General features: G+C 33.1%; 1 protein-coding gene across 1 annotated transcript in view; it reads left to right on the forward strand.

The window, feature by feature from the left end:
* Positions 1–18,096, forward strand: part of CSMD1 (CUB and Sushi multiple domains 1) — an 883,217-nt gene that overhangs the window by 649,275 nt on the left and 215,846 nt on the right. The window contains exon 10 of the mRNA XM_015859302.2: positions 3,973–4,094. Coding sequence (XP_015714788.1) covers positions 3,973–4,094 — 122 coding nt within the window. The remainder of the gene's footprint in view (positions 1–3,972; positions 4,095–18,096) is intronic.

The raw sequence follows: 18,096 nt of genomic DNA on the forward strand, positions 1-18,096 counted from the left end.
AGGTGGCTTTTATTTAGGGTACTATGGTTAGGCTGTGGTTGGACTTGATGATCTTTGAAGTCTTTTCCAACCTGGGTAATTCTATTATTCTATGTGGAATTACACATTATATACATAATTATATATATCCAAAATTAAATTTCCTTTTATTTTCTTTTTGTTATATAAAACATTTTAAATAGAACATTCAGTTTAATCCGCTAGGTTTAGGTTACAGTTTTCTAATTGAAGTCCTGAATATGAGAACATCACAATCATTTTGTTTTCCTGTCGTTACCAGATACTTAAAAAGTCTACTTTTTTTTTTGGAATTTCTCTGTTTTATTTTCTGACTTCCAAGTTCTCTACCTCTTCACTCTTTTGTTTGTGGGGGAGGCTTTTTGTTTTGTCTGTCTAGTGATGTGGTTGTTTTTATTTTATTTTATGTTTTTCCTATTTTAATCTAGTGGAATAAAACAGGAGAAAAGGATGTAAATGCGGTCAAAATAATCCAGAAAATAGATAATTAGAAATATTAACAATTATTTTTGTTTCTATGTAACTTTTCCTGTTTCTTAGTAGAAATGTTAACTTGGATCACACATTTGGAATGTACACATTAAGGAAAGGTCTTATTCCTGGTAATTTGCTTCTTTCATGTTCTCAGCACCAGATAATTTAGAGATAAGTGGCACCATTAATTAAAAAAAAAAAAATTCCAACATACAAAATGTTTGATTTTCTGCTCTGAGGTAGTACTTCTTGTACTTCACAAAATCTTATGTTGAATGAAAGTTATCAGGCCAGCAAATGACTGAGCAGCTGCAGAGGGAGGAGAGTTGCCCAGAACTTCATGTTCAAGAATTAAAAAGCTGTATCGGTCACATTAATCTCCTGTAATTGGAGGCAAGCAAACAAATTCATCAGCAACAACAGCAAAGCTTCCACCAGATAGGAGTTCTGATAAGGCTCATTCCTTGGTCAGCCTTCAGATGGGGATTGCTTTATGATTATGCTACAAAAGAAACAGTAATCTCTGAAAATGTTTGATATGATTTATCTCAAAACAAGATCTACTTCATCTATCTGTAAACTATTTTTTTCATGTTCTTTCTACAGTTTTGAAAGTTTGACTTAGAAAAATAATATGCCAGGTGCTTCTTGAGCTCAGTCTATCTGTAGCTTGGTTCATACATGCTTGTGCATTTCAGTCTTATTCAGTTATGCGTAAATGAAAAATATATTCACTTAGTACTTTATTTCATGCTAATATAGAATAATGCATCCGTGCAATTCCACTGTTCATTCTTGTGTTGTTTTTCTCCTCTCTCAAATTTGCTCCTGTTTGCAAATACACTGTCGAAATGAGCTGAAGTAATTTATGCATGGCAAGAGTAACACTCAGAAGAAAGGGTCTATTTGCTTTTGAATTATCTGGACGTTCTTACTTGCATTTGCTGCTACTTCCAATTGTTATCTGCAAATATCTCTATTATGCTTTATTCCCTCTAGTAAACTTCTAACAAAATTGAATAAATTAGTCCTATACCTCCATTAAAAACTTAGTCCCGAAAATAAGATACTTTTCTCAAACATACATCTGAACTGGGAGCTAAAATTTCACAGCTGCCTGCATGTCATATTAGATTGTCTCTGTGAGTCACATCTATGTTTTCTAAACACAATAATAATTAGACATTACACTGTCTCTGTGAGTCACATGCTTACCCTGAGTGATATATAATTCTGGTTCAGGATTACAACATTGTACCTGGTACATGTTTGTGGATGGTGAGATGTGAAAGATAGTTTTATTTGCAGTCTCTATTATTCCCAGTCTCCCTGATGACTTTCAAGATGCTTGTATTCCTGATGTTCATACCAAACATCTAATAATAAAATTTGTCGTAAAAAGAACTCTGCTGCATTTTGCAACTTATCGTCAACTCGGAGTGGAATAGCTTATAAACTAAATGGGACTATTGCAAGCCTCTCACAATACTCTCACCCTAAAACATTTACCCTGCATTAGTGAATAAAAAATTTCACCACCCAGAAATCATAGGAGCTCTCTTACCATTGACAAGTACCTCCATTATTTATACTAAAAAGTAGCCATGCAAGGACTGTACAGCCGGAGCAGCTACCATTGAACAGACAGAGATGATCCGTAACTCCTTGGTGGCCAAGGATGAGCAGAGGCTTTCAGGGGCAGACGTGCAGCCTAGCAGCCAGTGCCCATCTGACCAGCTCAGACAAGAGCAGAACAGGGAATACCAAGGCAGCCTAAGCACCAGCCCCGAACACCTTCTGAGGGCTGAGCCTAGGCAAGGTCTGGTAGAGGGCTTGTGGATCAGGAGATGAGATTAGCAAAGTCTGTCAACAGATGTGGGTGTGGTTGTGGCAGAAGTGCAGATTGATGCATTTCAGGCATTGCTCAAACAGGGACATAATTGAATTCTATCCTGAAATGAATTCCCAGGCCCAAAGCAAGATACAGTAATAAGCCCAGGAGAAGCTAATCATGCCAGTTTATGTTTGTTAATACCCTCAGGAACCAAATGGTGCTGGATATAAATGTTCCCATTTTCTTAAATTCCTCACAGAGAGCTGCCAGTAATTTATTCTTATATTCTGTAACTGACTCATAAGGCTCTCTACAATTTTTTTGTAGTATTTTGCAGTAACTACATTTCCCAAGCAGACGTGCAAGTTAGTTTCTACTTTACTTTGTGCAGGATAAATTAAAATTAAATTGATCAATACTAATTGTACATTAGCCCAGGTGCTATGGGTAAAGAACAGGTAGTGAGTACACAGAATTATAGAATTACCCAGGTTGGAAAAGACCTTGAAGATCATCAAGTCCAACTGCAGCCTAACCATAGTACCCTAACTCTAACAACCCTCTGCTAAATCATGTCCCTGAGCACCACATCCAAACGGCTCTTAAACACATAGTGGGATACTATGTAACTATGTAACTGTTGAGTCACGGCCCAAACCACTGATTGAGCACCTGGGGAAAGGACCAGATCAGCCCAGAGAGCACAGGTGAAGGCAATTCAGCTGTGTGATGGAAAGGGGTAGAACCTGGCTGCACCTCTTTTCAACCACATTGAAGGGCTGACTGCATTTTAAGGAATGAAATCAAATTACCTTAAAAGTTAGTATAGGTAAGTTCTGGAATTCAAGTATTTGAAGATATACAGTATCTAACAAAGCATTCAAAATTTTATGCTCTTGTGTGTTACCAAAGTATTGTAGGGCCAAAAAAAAAAAAAAAAAAAGAGTTGAATTCTCGAGTTCTCTGGGTTACAAAACTCTGTTTGATTTCAATGGAAATATAAAGATTTTTAAAATAACTTGTGATATTTGAGCTTCTTAGAGTATTTTAATGTTTTAGAAAATCTATTCTTAACTCTGTTTGGGAAGTAACTTAATTCATAACATTTATTTTCGGAATTATTTTGATGACTATGACTGTGAGGAAATATGATGGTTTAAATTATGTTTTACTAAAGGCTACTAGCCAAAAACATTTTATATTTCTTTCTAATTTCTCTACTGTAAAGAGCTAAAATGCTACAGAAGTTCACGTTGGGGTAAGGATGTACTGTTATATAGATCTGCAAACTATCTAGGCTTTCTGTAACTGCAGAGAATTCACAAAGGAGAGCATAAATACACTCTTTACACAACGACTCCTCCCAACTGCTGAGGGAGATTCAGTGTTTGTTGTTTGGTTCACTCAAAACAGAATACTTGTATGTTAATTGAGGTTTACTTGCCTGAACTGAGAATTAAAAAATGTAAAATACTCTAATTTTGGTTGTGTTTGTTTTTGACAGGACTGAATGTCTTCATGTATAATATTACAATTTGGTAATTCTTTTGCAGCAAGTTTTAATTAATGATATGACAATTCTATGAAGTTTAGTTTAAGTGAAGCAACTTGTCAAAAATAATCTTATTTACTGTTTGTCATTTTAGCTAGAACGTGTGGTTCTAATTTACGTGGACCAAGTGGAATTATAACATCACCAAATTATCCAGTTCAATACGAAGACAATGCACACTGTGTGTGGGTCATTACAACAGTAGATCCAGAAAAGGTATGCTTTTTCTGTCTTAATTTAAACTGTAGAGTTATGAATCTGTGTTAAAATTATTTCATGCATATTTGAAAGAAAATCTGGAAACATATATGTATGACTGTATGTATTCATTGACTTGGAAATAATCAGACTATAAATATTAGTATATATATTAGACTGTAGGAAAAAAATAAATTCATTAACATCTGTGAAATTTCCACTTGGAATAATTAGTCACAATGACCATTTCCAAATTATATATTCTTATGTGAAATTCATAAGATCACATTCAAAATCACATATTTCTAAATGAATCAATTGGAGATTTTTCAAGTTGTTTCTTGATGCTTACTGTCTTTCAATCTAATTGCAAAGAGTAAACATATATTTTATTAGGTTGTCAAGTGTTCTTAACTGTTTTACTAAAATGCCTTATTTCTTTTTTCAAGCCATTGTTTTCCAAGAATAAGTTCTAGAATATAGGACATAAATTATTATGCATAAAATAGTAGTAATATTTTAATTCAATGTTGTTAGTACAATAGAATGTACAATGATATGTATTATGAAAAGCAGGCAAAAGTATAATACTCATGTGAGCCATTTTACTGCAGATGAGCTTCTCTTTAAAGAGGAAACTAGCAATAGAAGGAAACTGAACTATTGTTTTTTATTTAGTGTGGAAATCAGATGTGACTGTGAATGAACTTTGTCACCTCTTCTTTCATTATTGGTGTTCATTTTCAATTACCTTCCATGTTATAGACTGTAGTGATCTAGAGCTGAAATAATATTTAATTCATTTACATGTTTTATGTTGGTTTTTTCTTTTGTTTGTTTGTTTTTTATCAGTTGCAATCAGACTTTGTAACATAAAACTCAATTATTTCCCAGTTTAAGAATTCCCTACTTATTCATGTTTACAGATTTTAATCAGCATTGAAATCATGAAAAAATATAGAGTTTTGGTCTTTTGAGAATAACAATGTGGAACAGTCTCTTGCTGATAAACAGTTGTAAAGTTTTTAAGGGGTTAATGTAGGTACACTTTATAAACATTTCCATTCTCAAACATCCTCTCTTTATGCCTTCCATCCCATTCCAGATGTATAGTGTTGGAAATATACAAGTAATTTTGTCAGGATGATACCTGTGATAAAAGTCACTTTTATTTGCAATAGCAATGGCGGGCCTCCCACAAGTAAGAGCGCACCTGTGGTTGCAGTAGTACAGCTTTTGTACCTTGTCTTCCCCATGTGTACCCCTCTCCCATGTTATCCTGTTGGCTGGGTACACTATGTTCATAAGATTATCAAAGATTTGCATTTGTTATTTACCTTCTGATGCTTGTTGATTCATGTGTTGTCTTGTGTCAGTCAATTGCCATCCTGCTGTTTCCAAGATGTCTCCGTACTCTCCTTATCACATTGATATGGTGATTCTCTCCAAGGCTTCTTCCATTCTGTCCAAAGGATGCTTCCTTTGTTAAACAAAGAGCACCACATGGGGGGATGCCAGACCCTTCCAATGCCTCTTCAGGTGCTTCCTTGGGCATGTCATGACTTGTTCTCTGGTTTGATCAGTCTCATGCAGGATATTCTTGCAATGTGTATGACAAAATATTACATATATATTCATGCTGACTAGACATAATTGTTGCTAGCTATATGTGTGTATTGCTAATTATGTAAGTTCTCCTCCTTAAATTCTCTGTTACTCGGGTCTCATCTGTCCAGCACCAAATGTCAGTAAGGCTCAGAGATATTTCAGCAGGCTGGACAGACAGCAGCTGCAGTCTTTGTGCCTATAAACTTAGTCCATTTACCTGATCTCTATGACTGTGAATTACTTCACCTATAATACTGAGCAAGCCTTCCTGGGGAAGGTTCCTCTAGAGAATAAGCAATTACAGATATCAGAGACCCCTACACCCTCCCTAGTAAAGTGGAAATACCTGCAGAAAGAACTATGGCAGTGGAGACCATGAAATAAAATTCTTATCCTGTTCTAATGCAGAAACAACATGTGATTCCTACAATAGTAACTCCTGTATTAAAGAAAGAAGGCTTATTAACTCTGTAGTAATTCAGCTGATGCTTGTACCCAGAAACAAGCAAGACAGCAGGCTCCCACCCTGAGAAGGAAGGATGGTGAAGATGCTTTTATTCCTGGCATTTCACTTCTTCTCAATCTGTTACTTATGATTTAGATTGTAACAATCATGCCTTTGAGTTTGGTATGCCTTTTAAAGAGAAAAAAATAAAAATTAAAAAAAAAAAATTAAAAAAAAAATTAGAATGATCATCTCGTTTCTTTCCAGATGGCAGGTAAGTAGAATGAGGTTTCCCAGCATGATTTTCCTCTCCTTCCATGTAGGTGGTAATCTTAATCATTATGATAAAAGAAAATATTTTGAGTTAAGGGAAGAGTTTTGTCATTTAAATAAGTCAACACTAAAACATAATTTGTGTACTAATGCTTCTGAAATATCTATAAGCATATATCTCATTTGTGCACCATCATAAAGCATTCAGAAATGAAGTGATATGTAAACAGAAGCCTCACAGCAAGAAAAATGTGTAGCTATGGTTCCTGTGAAAGGTGAAAATGGAGACCAATTCATTATAGAGGAAGCTCTTACTCTGCCTAAGGAGAAAAACAGGAGGATTTCATACATTACTAATTATTCCTTGTTTAAAATTTCCTATTAAAAAAGGGAAGCTGAACGTGTATGAAATATAAGCCATGGAAATATAAAGTTTAAATTCTCTCAGAACTTCATTAATTTCATTACTGTTCTCTTGTGGCATTCTGCTATGGATGACGCAGAAACTCTTGTCATAGACTTCACAGACCATCTGAGTAGAGGATTTCTTTTCTGCAGATTTTTAGCTTCTCTGCAGAAGCAGATCTTCTTAAGCAAGAGTTGTCATTTTTGTTTATTAGTGTAAATACCTGGCAACAAAATGCAACTCCAGAAAAGAAAAATAATTTATTTGCTCAAAATTAAACATTTAATTTGTATTTCACCCAGTAAGGTAGTTTGAAAGGGTGTTTATCAGTTGGGATATCACTTGTAATTAATATATTCTTGATATGTATTAAGTTATTTTCAAAGGCATAGAGAATGTTATGCACTGTACAAGCTTTCATTCAATCTTTCATGTAATAATCTAATTATTAACACTGGTCTGTGTTATTAGAATGCCAAGTTAAGTGTTCAGGTCATCATTCTTTTTAATTGCATCGTAGGTATTTTGAAACATTTTGTTGTCTGCATTGTTTTTTTGTTGCTGTTGTTGTTTTTTGTTTTGTTTTTTGTAACCAGGTTCTTTTTTTGCTCTCCTGATTTTCAACTTTCTTACTGGTAAATACTTTTTCTTTCTAGTATCTCTCAAAAGAAGGCATTTCATGCTTGCTACTACATACTCAGATTTATACACATAGAATTACGCACACTTACAAATGTACATATAGCTGTTTACCTCTTTAGAATCAGTAACCTTCTTATCAAAGGAAGGGAAATACATATTGATTATTTCTAATCTAACAGTATATTCTGTGTTTGTCCTGGATCCATTATTTTATTAGTGACCATTTAATTATGTTAAAAAAATAAATAAAGTAAATAAGGTAATAACTTCTGCTTGAAGGGACCAGTGGAATTCAGTTTCCAATATAATAATTTGGCTTCTCAAAAGTCACAGCTACCTCATTCTACAGAGCATATTAACTTCCACTTCTTCATTCCACAGAAGTACAAATAAAGATATGAGACCGACTTTTGTGCTTGAGATACACTTTATAGAATAAAAATGCATTCTCTTGGTTGAAATTTTTTAAAAAAGAACTGTCTGTATGTGACTAATTTTAAGACTGATAAAGTATAATCACGTGTGTAGGCAGCCCACAGGCTGATTTCCATCAGAGTAATCTCGAGGGTCTTTGGAGATTCTCAAACTTTTGTTTTGCGTCCAGTTGTGGATATAGAAAGGTATAGATTTCTGTTCTGTCTGTCAGACCAGGAATATATGTCCATAAGCCATCTCAGCACACTAGATGTTTAATTCTGGGGAAGCTTACTGAACTATCTGAATTAAGCTTCAGTTATAACCAGGGGAGGCTGCAAAGCAATTCATTTCAGCCTGAAGTAAACACCTTACTGCTAGTCATACCTAGCTTTATATACTGTAGTGAGAGATTAGTTATATAAAAACACCTTTTGAACAGAAATGGATAAACGTCTAAATTCAAGTGTTTAAGAGTGCATTTCATGTACTTCATACATAAAATTCTTGTAAAATTTGAGATGTGTTAAGAAATCCTTCCTGGCCTCCAGCTGCTTCTTCTAAAAGTTGTGTTTATGTCTTTAGACAGTGTTTGGATTTGGGTTTATACTGAATGCCATTTTCATTACTGAAACAATGTTATGGTTACTTCCCTTCCCCCTCCTTGCCCCCACTGAAATGAATTAAAAGTATTACAGTTTAGATATTTCTGGTGTATCTGATTTGTGCTCTGGAATATGTTGAGTTGAACAGTATACACATGATTCTGCATGCATTTTAGTCAGTTTTGTATGTTTTCATGCTTCTTTATGTCACTTTAAAAGTTTGTGGGTTTTTTTTTGTTTTTTTGTTTTTTTTGTTTGTTTGTTTTTTTTTAACTATGTTAAGTATCACTTGATAGGAGTTTCAAAGGTATTCACTGCAGAATTCTTCCATAAAGTTCTGTGACCACATAAGCTTTTTTTTCTTTGTAATTATAACTGTTGGTAACAGACCATTTTCTGCAAAATGATTTTCAATTTATGTTCTTTTAATAAGGCCAATCAAAATCCAATGCATGAATTGCATTTACTGTAATATGGAAGAATTATGAGGGAGCTGGTATCTTTATTGAAGTACTAGATTTTTAGTAATTTAGCATAACCGTTTGAATTGTTAAAATTCATAATCTAACTGGAGTTGTGAGTCAGAGGATGGGCTAAATGACTTCTGCAGATCCCTTAGAATCTAAATGAATTTGTGACTAGTCAAGTGACTTCAATGTGTAAAATGTTTAACATGTTAGCATAAGTATTTCACAGATTTTTCTGTTAGTAGCCATTCCTTTCTGTACTTACGGACCTGAGAGTTACCGACTTTATTTTTGTGAAATTTTAATTAAAGCAGATTTTAGACAATTTTAAAGAGTATATGGATTTTCATGTAAGCCTTGTGCAGTGTTAATTTTGATTCCTAAAGGCAGTTGATTACATAAACACTATTTCATGAATTAAATGCCATAAAAGATTATAAGGGTGCATTTAAAAAAATATACTAAGTAATAAAAATGTTACATTATTGAGGAATTGTGATGCTTACCTGGTAAATAAACTCACAACAAGTTGGTTTTCCTCTTGAATTTGTTCTTCAATGCACTCATTAAGAAATGAGTGTCTAAAACCAAAAATGTATTTAGAATACTTTTTTTTCCTCAAAAAAAAAAACAAAAAAAAAACAACAAAACATTACAGAAACATTTAAATGGTCTTCCAAAATACAGATGCAATAAATATAGTTTCTTTTTGAGAAAAATGAAAGCCTCAGTAGACATGACTAATATTTAGATATACAATTTAAATATGCATTGTCTTTAGCTTTGTTTTTCAGTTCAGTACTGGGCAGTTTCATCATGTTAACAGCAAAGACTTGTGGTATTTTTTGACCCCTATAATATTGTTCCAGTATATTGCTTTATTGTGAACAGCTACATGTCAGATCAATGCATAATTAATGTTGTTCACCCTCATGAAATACTTTGCCTTTTTATTCTTAAGTAAGGTTAAATTTGCAGTAGTGTATAATAGTGACTTTCACCAATTAGAACAGTGATATTGTTTGTTTCTTTCTTACTGTGTTTTATGTTATTCTTTATAGAGCTCTGTGGACTTTAGAAGCTGAAAATGTGGGATCATACAGATTTTATGTATTTATTTCCCTACTTCTTAACTTTGCATTATTTAGAAGTTAGAGACCCTATAGTTATTTTTAAAAGTGTATCTTCTACATTCTGAAACTCTGAAAACTCATGTTCCTTCTTTCTGCAGCTGGGAATGGTTGTAAACTGTATTTTGCCTCCATGTGTGTGGTCTGACAGAAAACTGATCGATCAATATATGCTTTGTAATTCACTGAATTCTCTTGTTGACAGCTATAGAACATTATGTGCACATACTGAATCAATTACAGTAAATCAGAAACAAAAAATGATAGGGAGTGTTACTGACGTTCAAAACACGGAGTACTCTATTAAAGGTTTAACATTTTTGGTGCCACATGAAAATGCTGGTGTCACAGTCCAGAAGTCTCTGGTGAGGTATAGTAGGCAGAATTCATCACCATAAGCTTTTATCCTGAGACTTTCTACATATTCATGTTTGCCCTAGCTTCACATCTTAGATTAACTTTGCAATCACAGAATGAAAAATGTGTTTAATAAAAAGAGAGAATCTCTGTTCTGTAGAGAAACACAAATAAAATTCTGCAATAAATGTTTTGGTAGTAGCTCTTCTGAACAATGTTTTATAGCAATGGACAACTGGTAATAATAAAGACGTTTGCTTGCACTGTGATCTTCTAGATCATACTGAATATACTAAGAAAATAAGGAGTGCTTTATACCATTATTTCACAAACTGTTCTCTGTGATACATATTTTTTTCTAATGTTTTTGTTTTGTTTTTTTTTTCCTTTGAAGACTGTTTAGTTTAAATGAGGAATCCTGAATTTTAGTATAAAAATGACAGAAAGTCTTTTGTGCAACTACCAGATCATCACCTGATTCAAATATATTTTTCATCCTAAATACTGTGCACAATCCTTAAGGAGTTAATATGCTATTAAAGCCTTTATTGCAGTCTTTATTGGAGTCATTAGAAAAAATCTTAGTCTTTAAACATATCTATAACCTTTTTATGGAGGCTCAGTATATCTATGGATGTGATGTAAGCATTTTTTATTTCTTTAATTTAGTTAATAAAAATGGCCATGAAATAGACACTGATTGTGATAAAGAGAGTACAGTTGTTCAGGAATGACATTGAGATGCATGTTTAGAATGAAACATATTCGGGTAGTCTCAAAAGTATTTAGATGTTAGTGTTTTCTAGTTTTATATTGCATTTTTCTTTTTAATATGATTAATAGGAGTATAAGCAAAATTGATCTCCTTTATTAAGCTCCAATTGTGAAAATACCTTTTTTATTGTACAAAAGCAAATATTGAGCTTTTACTCTATGTCAAGCTTATACACTTTTTTAAAAAGTTTGATGAAGTCATACTGACAGCTCATGTTTCTTAACCAACAGGCAAAAAAGAATTACTCATTAGGAAGACGTTGTACGTGCTATTGACAGTTAATATATAATATTGGCAGTTACATTAGCAACTTCATCTATTTCTGTTCTTTTGCTTTCTACTATCATCTTTTTTACAAGGACCAGTGAGTACACAGTGATTCGCTTTTACCAGTGATCTGTGTGTTTATGGTTTATTTTTCATCCAGTTTTAGAAAGATAAAAAGACTGTGTGTTTTGTTTGTTTTGGACTCATTATTGCTTTGTTGAAGTCATACACAGATTCTAATATATTATTTTTACCAGTATTGTCATTTTTAGATTGGCTACATTTTAATTTGTATGGGTCCTTTATTTACTTCTCAAGAATGGATATTGCTTTATTTTCAAACAGAAAGCCAGAGCCTTCATATTCATATTAATGCCTTAGGTTGTCACGTTTTCTATTTAGCATGTAAGACATATAACTAAGAGAGGTTGTCGATGCTTTGCAGGGCAGACTACAGGAATTGCTTTCTGTTCAGTTTCTTGGTCAACTGTAGCTATACCAACAACAGCATCAAAATCCATGGCAGGTCTTGTCATCTGCCAATTTTCAGATTTAATTGCTGTGGGTAAGGCTTCTGGCACTATCTCCCACAGCATTATGTTGATCAAGTTATGATATGATGGTTTATATTTGAAGACAAATGGATGGGTAAAAAACAAACACACAACAGTATAATCTGCCTGGATTATAAGACTTAGAGGTTAAATATATATATACCTACTAGGTACAAGTAGACTAGTACAGGTCTTAAAAATCTTTCTGGCCCATCACTGGGCTCTCTCCTGCATATCCATGTCAACTTTATTCTGTGGAGCCCAGACTGGGACACAGTACTCCATTGTTGATCCTATTTTGAGTGACAAGAACAACTAGCAATCTAGGAAGATCCCTTTGAACCTGAATTATTCTGTTAATTTAACAAGCAATTTTAAGTGCTGTACCTGGAAATAGAGCTATTGCTGGTTAACTTAAGAAGCAAAGAATGGTTAAGTATAGAACTACTGAGTCTGTTGAGACTCAGAGATATTACATTCATGTGTGTGCCCCGGTGGTGCAAGTGGTAGGAATGCCGCATTGCAACACCGGAGGCCCTGGTTCGAATCCCCCTGTGGTGCAAGTGGTAGAAGTGCTGCTCTGCTATGCAGGAGGCTTGAATCCCGGGGGGTTGGACTCAATGATCTCTAAGGTCCCTTCCAACCCACATGAGACTATGATACTATGATCTATAAGCAGAAATAAAATCAAATCTAAAGCACAAACCATTTGCTACTCAGATGTACTTCAGTTTCCATTTTATTCACGCTTTTAAGCATTTTTCACAAGTGACAGGCTCATTAGATTTTCATTTTTTCTTGAATACTTTATGTATTTTAAATGAAAGTTTATGCACTAACAAAATGTTCTCTATTTTATTCTTAATGTTTAGCTCACTTCTTGACTGTACTTTTTTTTTAAAATTATTTTTCGTAACATCAAATTGTTACACTTGTCAGTTTGCAGCTCATTATTTTTGTCTTCTGCATCATTTAATGCATCACATTTCAACTTCCAGTTAGTCTGTGCTACAAGTTATTTTTCACAGCAGGCCTTTGTCTTTACTGCTTTGAAGATCTGTTGTTAGCAGACTTTCTCACCCTACTGATCCTTCCATTCTTTTAGTTATACAGTCACCATCCACTAATTCTGTAGTAATAGTTTTTACTTTGGCCAGCACTGAATACTGGATTTACAAATAATTATTTTCCTAGATTGTATTTGAAAGTTTGAATATGCAGTTGCTCTGTAGACCTTTTTTCTCTTACTTTCTGACTATATTTCCATTTGGGATCAAATTGGATAACATATTGAAGAGAAATAGCTCAAGGTATCTGTGCTTGAGCTATTTGATTTGTGATGCAAATAATTTGTTGCTTCATCCCACTATATGATCAGTCTTTTTCTGAGTTCTTTTTTAAAAGTCCAGTTGGGTTAACATAGGCACTCACCTCCGTGAAACAATTCTCATGCATCACAAAAGTAGAAATTTGTATGGTGACTGTTTTTAGGTGATGCTTCACATCTGGCCATGCAGATGTCACTTGTGACTCCATTCTAAGACTTTATAAGAAACTTGTGTTGTTTCCTTTTTAATCAGTGGAAGTTTTTCTTCCTTGAACCAGATTCAAATCTGTTTTAATTACTTAGATAAGTTTACTAGTTTTAATTCTAATTTATATCCCATGTAATCACAACCATAAAGCTCAGTCTGTCTGTTTAGGATTCGCTTAAACAATCATGATGTTTTAAAAAACTTCAGAGAATCTCAGTATTCTCAAATATTTCTCCAGCAGACAAGTTATGCTTCCATTGGCTGCTATTACATAACACACAAGATATCAGAGAAAGCTTTTTTGGTTTTCTTCTCACTGCCTGAGTCACAAAATCACAGAGTGATTGAAGTTGGCAGGGACTTCTGGATCCATCTGGTCTAACCCCTCTCAAGCAGGGACACCCAGAGCAGGGTGCACGGGTGGCTTTGCGCATACCATTCTGATATTTATGTAGTTTTTTTTTTTTTGTTTGTTTGTTTTTCCTGAATATTAACAATTTGCGTAATCAATTATTAAATAGTTTATTCTGTGTATAACTGGACCTCTTCACAGCTGTGACTGAAACAAGGAATGGCAAATGTTCCAGCTAAACTTAAAATGTAAAGATAAAATCATTATGTTTTGATAATTTAAACTGCTTAGCTAATGTCTTATCTGTTGCATTTGCTAACAGGTGTATTTGCTTGGTAGTATGACTAATTTAGTTTCACGAACAGTGCACAGGTAGGAGGTACAGCAGGAAGAGGGGAGAGAACTCTCAAGATCTGATAAGACAGATTGCCAAAATTCCTATTTATTTATAAATTCAATATCCAAAGGGATAAAATAGTTCCATCTGTTAGGACCACTAAGGAAGACAACAATAAGCCTTTCACTAAGTGCAAAGGAAGCATACAAAATAAATCCAAGGACTAATCAGATTTTGTTTTGAATCTGGTGGAACTTTAATTGATTTGCATTTGCAACATCAAGGAAGACATGATTGAAAGTCTGTTATATTAAGTCAGTTTTCCTGATAGACAGCAGTAGATATATTAGCGGAAATATTATTGCTTATGAATTTTGCTATCAACTCATCAGAAAAGCTAAATTTGCCAGCTGTTATTATTAGATGTGATGTAGCTGGCAGCTGTTTTCTTGTTAAAATTTCTTTTATTCTCAAAAATGCAGTAGATCATGTTCCTGTGTGTGTACTACTATCTCATCTATGCGTAATAAAAAAAAAAAAAAAAGAAAAAACCACTGTAATAAAAAGAACCAAAGCATTTATATCTGTTTTAAATGTAGCTGCTTAACAGGTATACCCAAGCGTGTATTTGTTAAGGCACTTGAATGAGGAAAAGCAATTTAATGACTAAATGAAGCATAAATTTGAGTAACTAAGACTGTTTGATGACTGGTCACATCAGATCTACGAATGAAATCTGTTTTATATAAGGAGATAACAGGATATTTTACTAAAAAAATGATACTGCATTATTACAAGTATTGTTATTTGCAGATGATTTTATGGTTCTTAACTGTGAAAGCTATAAAGCCATAGTTGTAAAGTTATAAAACTTGTAAAATTGCAAGTAGTCATCACTGTTAATCCACCATACCAGCTTTTTGTAGATGTTTTATTGGCAAGTAGGTCAAATTAACAAACACAATCATCAGTCTTGTAAAATCTGCTTCACTTGTTCCTTGGCCCAGTTCATTTAAGTTTTCTAGCCTATATTCTCAAATTTTAAAGTGATTTTAAGAATTTCAACTAAATAATCATGAAGTGCATGTTGTCTTTGTAAACAAGATAGAGTATTTAAACCTCTATAAAAGAGTTTATATATATAGGTGGTTTTTTTTTGTTTGTGGTTTTTTTGTTTTGTTTTTTGTTTTTTTTAATTTTATTTGTTTATGGAACATTATGTTATTAGGTAAAACTAAAATAGTTTTCCCAGAGTAATTTATTTGTAGCATATAAGCTACTATTTATAAGTCACAGAGTACTGTAGAGGAAAAACTGCAGCTACCCTTTTTACTATTATTTTTAGTTTTAGTGGAGTTTTTATAGATTCTGGCCATTGAATATTCATTACAAATGTTGCCTAAGTGAACAGACAGAGGCTGTTCTGTTTACCCATATATAATTGGAATTAGATCCAAGTAATGACTTGTGCCCCAGAGTGTTCTTACAGTGCACTGTTATCTGCATATTTATGCAGCTCACCTACGTTTTCTAGACCAATGTCCAGCAATTTTCTTTTCCAGTTCTGATATGACTTTTTGTCAGTATAGATCATGCATAGCTCTACTCAGTGCTCAAAGATGCAATGATGTGAAGTTGATGTAAATAAAATAAGAGTGAAGCCTGTAATCCTTACATCAATCCTATTTACCACTTTCTCTTAACATGAATTTTAGAGGATGTCACAAGATAAAAATAAATATATAATCTATATTATCACTGGATGACAATAGAATTTTTTATCATAGGTATAGTACTTAACAATATCCATGTGTGAGAGATTAGATTTTATAGCTGAGGGAGTAGGTAGAAATTTATTATCAAAAACATTAAATATATAATTCATCTTTGTGTGGGAATTTGAAGCTATGCATATGAAGCGTTGCTGAACAAGGCTCAAAATGCATATGCTGTCATCACTGTCACTTTCATAGCTTTTGGGATAATGTACTTTGTTTTCTGTGATCATCCACACAAAAAATAATATTGAATTTAGTTTAATGAAAATACATGAGTAAGTGTTTTTATTCAAAGTAATTTTAATGTTTCAAAGTGTTAAGAGAATTGTCCTATGTGGCACATAGATTTTATTATTATTATTATTATTATTATTATTATTATTATTATTATTATTATTATTATTATTATTATTATTTAAAACACTGTAACTAAGGGGTAAAAAATTATAGGCAGTAAAAAGCCATTTTTAGAGCAAAACTCAAACCAGAATTGTGTTTATGGAAAAAAATATTGGTATCTTAAGTTAGTAAAACTGAAAAATCAAGCACAGTCAGGACCTTATTCTGAGTGCATATTATGTAGAATTATTATTGGTTTAATTAAGGGTTGAAAACAGTGCTTTAAAACACATTAACAGTAATCACTAAACAGATTGTATTGTTATGTTTTGTATGACATTTAAAATAATATATCTGTCCAAATCATCCAAGTGAAAAGGTACTATTAAAAATGTAATTTGGCTGGATTACCACCCTGCAGAGCATTTGAGCTAAATGTTTACTTCCCAAATGCAGGAGACTAAGAAATCAGTTATTATGATTCAACGATATATCAATATCTTGTTAATTGGAAGTATTTATTTCTGTTTTTGTTTGTATTGACATACTGACTTTCTTGAATGTCGCCTCTTAATTCTTATTCTATATCAAAATGAAATAATAATCTCATGGTTAATGGAAATAGATGAACACAATAATATCCCATAATGTGGAGCCATGTATTCTCTTTCATGAACAAAATATGAAGGAACAGATTCTCATCTCAGAGTAGAAATTCTCACAATTGGGTAGCTAAGAGCTAAAAACAGAGATCAGTGTACCTCTGAGAAGTTTCACAACTTTTGAACATGGATAATTAAGTCTTTGGATGGGTTAGTCTCTTCTCACTTTTGCTAACATGTGAGCTCTGTCATGGTTGGGAATGCATGAGTTCCTTTCACAAATACAGTATGAGAGGCTTTTTTTTTTTTTTTTTTTAAATTTTATTTTCTTTTTCTCATTAGGACGCGTGAAGAGTAAGAGCACAGAGTGCTCTCCACATTGCCCTATTAAACTTTGAACTTCTAGAAACTGGATGTGTGGGCTTCTCCACTTAGCTGTGTTTTTCAGGTGTTTGTGTTCAGTAGGATAGGTTTCAAGACTATTACATTAATAGATAGTCTTACACATACTAGGAAGACATGGAAATAGAAGAACGAAAATTTTACAGATGCCTCTTCTAGATTTCTAGCTGCTGTTATCTTTATTTATTTATTTTAATCTAACATTTTGTACTGCTTTTGATCCAGTTGAGATCAATTTTAAGAATATTAAAGAGTGCTTCTTTTTTGAAAAAATATATTCTTGTAGTGAATAATATACTTAGACCAGAATAGTCTTCTTAATAATACTCTTCATGTAAAAGGAAAACCACTAATTTTTTATTGTCTCTACCACTATATTTTTGTGTTATACTCAATCTTTCAGTATTTCCCTGGATCCTAGTGTTGACAGTCTTGGAGAGGGAAAATTACTAGGTCTTGTTAGCAACCTGATCTCTTGGTTTAAAGTTCATGATAAGGGCTTCTTCCTCTTCAGTCTTGGGTTTATTTCAGTAGAGCAGATATTTTGTGGTGAGTATCCTGATGGCTGTAGGGAATCCATTAAATGGCTTGGCAAGATCTCAGCTGTGAATACCTGAAATATTGGAAATTCCTCATGTTATTTAATAATGTAGTTTAAGCTTTATTTATATATATGTTCATTTATATATATTTATATATATGTTTCTTCAAAACAAAAAACAAACGAACAAA

Source organism: Coturnix japonica, chromosome 3 (assembly GCF_001577835.2).
Source record: "Coturnix japonica isolate 7356 chromosome 3, Coturnix japonica 2.1, whole genome shotgun sequence".
Classification (NCBI taxonomy): domain Eukaryota; kingdom Metazoa; phylum Chordata; class Aves; order Galliformes; family Phasianidae; genus Coturnix; species Coturnix japonica.